The following is a 7,987-nucleotide window of genomic DNA, read 5'->3' as shown; positions in this document are numbered from 1 at the left end:
GACCGCCGTGTTTGGTTAAGTCACTGTCTGGCAACAGGCGTGGACTTGCGGCAAACGGTGGCCGGCCTGCAAATTGCGAAACCTGATCGAACTTTTAACGCTTCTCATAGGCCTGGCCATCATTATATTTGATCTGCGATGGAGAATGATATCTTGGACTCGTTGGAGGATTTAGGGTATGCCGCTATAGTATTTTTCTCTGTTATATTTGTTGTTGTCTCTCAGCTGTGTCAACTACCTCGGCCACGGTAGCCTAGACCTAGGTAGTTTACAATTTTTGTATCATAGGCAATGCTTATTTGGTTACGCTCGTTTTCTAGACCAGTTTAGCATGAATGGCCAAAACAGTATGTTGTTTTTGAGGATAGAAATTGTGGCACTTTATAACTTTTACCAGAGACCCAATCGTATTAGCCACGTATCCTTATCTCGCTCGGCCTTTGACAACCTCCCGGATGGAGAGGTCCTTCATTACACCCTAAGGGTAGCTGCTTACTTAATGTTGTTTTTTTACAGTTTAAACTACGTTTATTGTTGCATTGGACATATTTCCTTGCCCCATAGTCTACGAGAAGATAGACCTTAATGATAGGTAGTAGTCGGCATAGGCCAAATCATCACCAATGTAGAAAAGGCGTGATTAAACTAATCATAGACCTACATTAGTTTGTGTTGGTTGATCTATTGTATAGTACTAAGCATGATTAATCAAAGTTTAAGGCGAATGAAATTGCATAGCTATGTTATCGTTGTCTTTAACTTTTTATACCTAGGTACTACCTGTTTGGTCCATATGGTGAGTCTTCAGTTTGCCAGTTGCTTAGGCCTTTAGCCTAGTAGGCTAAGTAGGGTAGGTTTTTCAAACTTACGTTTGAAAAACCGGCCCCATGAGGATAAATGCAAAAAATGTAAGAAAAAGATGATACCTAGCTAGTAAATACTATTATAAACATGAACAAAAGGCAGACATATCTAGGTACCTATAGTAGCTACTCCTAATAGGTAGGCTAAAAGGTAGGTCCTAGTAGTAAAGAGCATCGGTTATCTAAATAAAAAATTAACTTGAATAAAAATAAATGTTAAAGATCACAAACATAAAACCGAAGAAAAGTATACACATAAGGTGGTGAATATTGTAAAAATGAAAGAAAACTGGTTAAACATAAGATGGTAAATACCATTGTAAACATATAAAAAGACAAACAGAAAATTATAAATAAGAAACGCTAAATATCGGAACATAAACAAGAGACGGTCAATACAAACAAGATTATTACAAACAAGCAAAATACAAGATAAAAGCTTATGGGAAATCCTCTGGTTGGCGACTGCTGGGAACCAGGCCACATTAGTAGTCTTGGATTTTACCAAGAAGAATGTATGATATCAAACTACTTTATGCTTGGCAAATTAGCCTTTTGTAACACATGAATTAGGCTACATATAATTTTTGAGAATAGGTAGGCTATATTTTCAAGAAGTGACGGAATGATGTCTTTGGACAACAGATTTTGTAATAAATCTTTAACAAACATGTTTGAAACTAAATATTTTGACTGATAGGTCGTTCATTTGTTTAAGAAGTCAAGTTAGGCAACTAGGGTAGATCACCACGGCAGGCCAACCAGGCCACCTACATTCAACGTTTGCCACCCTCCGAAAAAGTACATTATAACGCGTCCTGACACCCGAGATGGGCATCAGTCGCGACTTGTTGTTGGTGAGAAACGGAGCTAAAGACCTCTACTCTCCTTTCGAAGTAAGTATTTTCTCCAAAGTTAGAAATTAAGGCCAAATTTTAAGATTTAAACAGAGGGTACTGAAAATGGCGCCCACGGCAGTGGAAATCTCACCAAAACGCTTTAGAAATTTTTACTTAGCTACAACTAAAAATGTTTCGAAGATTGACGCCATCTCGATGTTTACGGAGTCGCTTGTGTCAACAAACTTTCCAATTCCTGTGATAAATCCGCACACCACTTGTACCCACAGACGCTGGAGCACTTTTATCACAACAATCGAAACACGATTTGTTCCGATACGTAATACAAACCCTCGGTCCTTTAACAATAGGAAGGTAACTAGCGGCAGCTGGGACGGTCGTAAGCTTCGAACAAGGGGAGAACGGTAGTTAACTGCTTGTCCGATCGTGCGCGCGCCCGCGCGCCCGAGAGGTGAAGAATCACTTTTGCTTTCGGCCGCGGGTGTGAAGGACGTGTTCGTCATCGCTCTCTGCCCGCTTCATCGTCGTATGCTTTGTTTATATTGTGTTTTCTACTAATGGTTTGGTTTGACTTGAAAATGAAACTGTAAGTACACTGTTTTCATTTTCATTACTTAATTATGAATCAACATGGAGCTATCGCCGTAGAGACGGCGATTTCCGCTCTTTTCATGAATTGAACCCTTGAATTATGTCTCGGTGCCGAGGGCGGGCGCACTCACGCCGAGTCATGTATTTTGGGCGAAAGTGTGTAATTGAAAGATGTAAGTACTCTTTTTCATTATATTTTTGCCCTGTGCGTTCGTTGCCGAGAGCTTGATTGCGCTCGGCAAGAGCCTCTTATTTTGTATGAATAGAATGCAATGAAAGTGGATTCGCAATGCAGTTTTCTTTTCATTTTCATTTATTAATTGCATCAAATTTAATTTTGGATCAATTTCCGCTCTTACCCGGGAATTAATCCTTACGATTTATTGCTGTGAAAGTGAAAATAGCAAGTGCAGTATTGTTCATTTTCATATATATTTATGATAGCATCATATTTATAGGATCAAGTTTCCGCTCTTACCGGGAATTGATTTTTCCCTCTTTAAGTTCTATGAAGTGAATCGCAAGTGCAGTATTCTGTTTCATTTTCATATTACTTTTCACTGCTGTGCGGGGGTAGGGGAAGCGAAGGTCTGCCAGGAAGTCGTCGGAAAGCTCTCCCGCGACTCCCTTGGTATCCGATTCTTCGTCTTCTTTCCTGCCCCCCCGCTCAGCTTCCTCGTATTTTGTTTTTGGGGTCTTCCTTCCGTTCGGGGTGGGGGCATGTCTCCCCCCCCCGTGCGTGAGGGAACCCCTCTTACTAATCTGTCTGTGCTACCGCAGGTGCTACAGCCGTGGGAGACGACCTTGGACAGGTATGGACCACTGCGGCTGCAGGGCGTGCCTAGCATCCACGATCTGCTGCAGAGTCTAGCGAGGTCTGGGGCGGTGACCTTGGAGTGGTCTCCACTACAACCTTCACGGCGCCCGTATGCTGCTTCCCCCGCTGGTCTACACTCCCCATGCTGTGTCGGTGACGCCGTCTGCCGCTTCTAGGGCCGGTCGCCGCCGTACCGAGGAGGGGTATGCCGCCGCCGCCTGTGTTTTCTTCGTGTTGCCTGCCCCAGACTTCCGCTGTTCCAGCAGCTCGCCCCTGGACCGGCCGCCAGTACCACGCTGGCTGCCGATGATTCTACGAGGCGATGGCTGGGCCTGCCGTACCTGTCGCTGATGTGGTTCCCGCTACTGGCTTGGCTGTCCCTTCTGTGTTTACCGCTGCCGCTGTTCCTGCCGCTCCTGAGCTGGTTGCTGTTCCTGTCGCTCCTGGTTCCTGCGCCTGTCCATGCTGGTCCTGCCCATGGTGTGTCTTCCCCAGTCCCAGGTCCTTCCGGACAGGTGCAGTCGGGCCGTGTTGCTTCGGCAATAGGCCCGACTCTGGCCTGGATGGAGGACCTGACGACTGTCCTGCGTGAGCTGACGAAGAAGAGGAAGGTGTCATCTTCGTCTGTTGCTGCCTCTTCCCCTTCGACTTCTAAGGCCCATAAGCCGAAGAAGAAGAAGGCTGCCTCCCCCCCCTAAGAAGTCTCCTTCGGGAACTTCTAAGGGCCCGTCCCACCTCGGTGGGACGGGGGGTCCTTCTGCTGGTCCTCCTGCTCCCTCCGGAGCGGGGCCCGTCTCCCCTTCCGTAAGGCAGAGAGATACGGGGACCAGAGGAGTATCGGTTAGCTCTGGTACTTCCTCGCCTGGTGCTTTAGCGGCGATGCCGCTACGCCAGGTTCCGGCTCGGTCTCTCGTTCGCGGGAGATCCCGAGTGTACGCTCTCCCTCGGGAGACCGTGCAGCCAAAGTTTCGGCGCCAGAGTTCGCTCGGCGCCAAGACCACGGCACGGAGCAGAAGGCTGGCGAGAAACCCGCTCAGGTGACTCTCGCCAGGCCAGCGGCCGCTCTCGCAGCGACCAGCTGGTAACCGGGTTTTGTTTCCCCCTAAGAAGACTCCTTCGGGAACTTCGAAGGGCTCGTCACATTCCGGTGTGACGGGGGGGTTCTTCTGCTGGTCCTCCTGTTCCTTCGGGAACGGGGGCCCGTCTCCCTTCTGAGAAGAAGAAGAAGACGGGGACCAGGGTGTGCTGGCTACCGCTGGTACACCCTCGCCTGGTCTTGGCAGCTCTGCTGCTAAGCCAGGTAGCCGGCTCGGTTTCTCGTCCGCGAGAAGTTCCGAGTGTACGATCTCCTTCGGGTGACCGTGCAGCCAAAGTTAAGACGCCTGAGTTCGCTCAGCGTCATGACCGAGGCACGGAGCAGAAGACTGTCGAGAGCCGCTCAGGTGGACTCTCGCCAGGCCAGCGGCCGCTCTCGCAGCGACCAGCCGGTACCTCGGGTGGACGTGACGGTCTCTGACCGGCCACGGGTTGAGGCTGGGAAGAGGTCCCCCAGGCTCCCCATCGACCGACGGTACCAGCCTCGGCTGGTACCAGCGGTTTGACGTGCCGCGAGGACGCTCACCGGTCTCACGGCGAAAGCGAGCTCTGCAGGTCACCTGACCGCCGCCACTCCCACAGGGACCGGGCGGATACGGTGACCAGCAGCAGCTCGTCTGACGCACGGGACCGGGGTCGACGTGCTCAGTCGAGCCGCTCGCCACAGGTGAGCGGCACGGCCAGGCCTGCAGATCGATCCCCACCACCGCGGGTTGGTGATCGGCTGCAGCCCCCCACGTACGCTGGTCCTGCCAGCGAGCGGGGGGGGGAGCGTCAGGTCTGTCTCTCCACTACCTTCAACTTCCTCGGGCTACACCGGGAAGAGCGAGTAGCTAGGAGTGATCGTGAGAGGTGTGCGCCGCTCACGATCCCGTCACGACGCCGCACGTGCCACGTATGGTCTTAGACCAACCAGGACGTACGCGCAAGTGATTGGAGGCGACCGTCAGGGGGAGAGGGGGTAGCGTCAGTTCTGTCTCTCCGATACCTTCAACTTCCTCGGCATACGCCAGGAAGAGCTAGGTATATAGGAGTGATCGTGAGGAGGGATGCGCCGCTCACGATCCCGTCACGACGCCGCACGTGCCAGGTTGGTCTTAGGGACCAACCAGGACGTAACGCGCAAGTGATTGGAGGCAACCGTCAGGGATCTGTTGCTGGTCCTTCTTCTGAAGGAGGAGGGTCCTGGGAGCTGCTCTTGTTGGAGGGACTGGACGGTCCTACTCCTCAAGACGCTGTAACTTCCGAGATTCAGAGTAACTTTACCCAGGTTATTGCACTGATTCGTCAGCACAACGACCGGGGGGAAGGATCGCCGCTCCCACCAGCAGAGCCCATGTCTCTGCTCGAGTCGTTTTGGGGCCCGAGAGGGACAACCCAAACCGACGGTGGGTTATGACCCGCGATCGAGCTTACCGATTCTGTCTTGAAACCCAGAGTCTCTCGTCTCCGGACAAGAAGGCTCTCTCAGTTCTGGCCGTCGATCAAGCTACTTCCACTCCTCTACTGCGACAGCGGCGTTTCTACGTGTCTTCGGACACCGTATTTAAATACTCCTTCGGTCCTCCTGAGAGGTTTCGACCTCGACGAGGACTGGAATGAGTCGGAGGACGGTATCGGCTCTCTCCTGTCAGGTGTCGATCAGCCCCACCCAGACGACGTTCACAGTGGCGGCAGACCCTTACCTACAGTGAGAGTTCGTAACCCTCCTCGGGAAAAAACGTTTTCTCCTGACGATACGTTTTCCCAGACTCTGAGAGGCCATCGCCGCAAGGCGATGGCTGCTCCTACTCTTCTCCAACTGCTAGTTCCACTGGGAAGGCGAGCGAGTATCCAATTCCTCCCCCATTCCCTTCTCTCCTTACGGCTACGAGGGAAAGGGGAAGGATCCTACAGAGATTTCTCTGTAGGATCCCACGTTGGGGACTGCGCTACCAGGGGGGACCTTCGGGTCCTACTAGTAAGCCCCGGTCGTTGAGGAGGGATCCTGCCCCATTCTCTATTTCTACGGGAATCGAGAGGACCACCAGCCGATATCGTTTGACGAATTCGGTGGGGGTTTTCGCAGACTGCTTAGAATTCTACGGAATTTCTAGCGCATTCGAGTGTTTAGAGTTTCTTACGATCTCCAAACACTTAGGCGAGACCACGGTCCAAAGTGAGCGAGACGAGAACCCTCCCCGATATGTTACACGATAATCGGGAACCTCGCCTATGCTCGAATTCCTGGAATTTCTAGCATTAGGAAGAAGACTGCTGCTGAAAGAAGACTATCTCACAGTAGGCGACCAACCTGGAATAGAGACAAAGAACGGACGGGAATATCCAGTTTGGCTGGAACTATCGTCTTAGTATTCTGTTCACCATTGAAGCTTTCCTTCGAGGAAGACTTCTCCTTCACTCTCTTTATAGAGAACGAAGGTGGTCGATCTCCAATCCTTATTTTGTTTTCTTGAAGGAAAGAATTTAGGATGGAGATCGTTGTTCAGATCCTACAAATATACTACGTATATTAACCTCGCGACATGATTCTGCTAAGCAGTTGAATGGTCCGAGGGGTAGGCGCATATCCTGGTTATTCTACGGATTGCGACTTAGACGAAAAGTATTCTAATTGAACTGCAAACCCGGGTTGCCTGCAACCTCCCAGGAGTTTCCAGTTTCAATTTTATATACTTATGGTGTTGTCACAACAACACCATTTTAGCTTTTATATTTACCGAATTAGTTCGCTTAAATATAATTGCTCGAGCATATCTTTTTTATGCTCGGTGGTTCTAGCCGAACGCATTCCTTCGTAAGGAAAGGATTACTTGGCAACTCAGGATGACGAGTCAGCGACAGCTACTGCGTATTGAATTGTCCCGAGGCATTTTCAGTATCAGCTGCCGCTTTGAGATAGCGGTTGTTTATGTCTTTCTCACCTGCTTTGATTGAATAACAACCGTATCTCTGCCCAACAATCACGGACTTAAGTCTCTGATTAACGGGGATTCTCGCATACATGAATGACCATCTACTGCTGAGAAACGCTAGTATTCATCGTCTTCGGTATTGCGAGAATTTTAAACAGAGATATCTATTCGACTCTCATCTTTCTGTTTACCGCACGGTAACAGAATTCTGTAATAGTCTCTTGCTGCATCGTATCCACCCGATAATGCGAATGATTTTTGCGGAATCTGAGTTTGTCCTCAAAATATCTTGTATTCGGAGGTGTACAATTGTTCATTGTTCACCCCGGATTAGCAGATGTATTGAAAGACATAGCCTACTCCCACACCTGCCAGCTCTACTTCCAAACGTTCAGCCTATGAGAAGCAGTTCTTCAAGCGGCTCTCCCCTGTGTTTCATTACTGAAGAACGCCCCGCTTTCATTGCACAACGGACAGCAATGAAATGGCGGTTAGCCGTTTTCAGTCATTTAAGCACAGTTTAGAATCTTGAGATTCCTTCTCTCGATTCAGCTGGAAGACGTAGGTTGCATTCATTGCCTACCTTCGTCTTCAACGTCACATAGTGTTGTTTCTCCTTAAGCTGAGATTCAACGTCTATGAGATTTTCTTGCCATCAGGGACCTCGGTCTTTTGAAGGCAATTGACTTTCGCCTTTTGAGCTTATGCATTAAGAGAATCATCGCCGCGCCGTCCGGCATCGGTGACTAACAAATATTTTATTTGTTTGGTCTCTCAGCATAACTCTTTAAAGGGCGAAGGTCACGTGACTTACCCGGATGCTTGGACAACTTGCCTCTACTGATT

At 49.6% G+C, this 7,987-nt stretch overlaps 1 protein-coding gene across 1 annotated transcript in view; it reads left to right on the top strand.

Annotated features, from left to right (window-relative positions):
- Positions 1-7,987, top strand: part of LOC135206220 (protein FAM98A-like) — a gene marked incomplete in the record, with an annotated part of 85,545 nt that continues 77,558 nt past the window's right edge. The window contains 1 exon segment of the mRNA XM_064237569.1: positions 1-182. Within this exon segment, the coding sequence (XP_064093639.1) occupies positions 139-182 (44 nt within the window).

The sequence above is a fragment of the Macrobrachium nipponense genome, chromosome 29, assembly GCF_015104395.2.
Source record: "Macrobrachium nipponense isolate FS-2020 chromosome 29, ASM1510439v2, whole genome shotgun sequence".
In the NCBI taxonomy this organism is placed as follows: domain Eukaryota; kingdom Metazoa; phylum Arthropoda; class Malacostraca; order Decapoda; family Palaemonidae; genus Macrobrachium; species Macrobrachium nipponense.
Note: the sequence above shows the minus strand (reverse complement) of the source record. Positions and strands in the feature narration are given on the sequence as shown.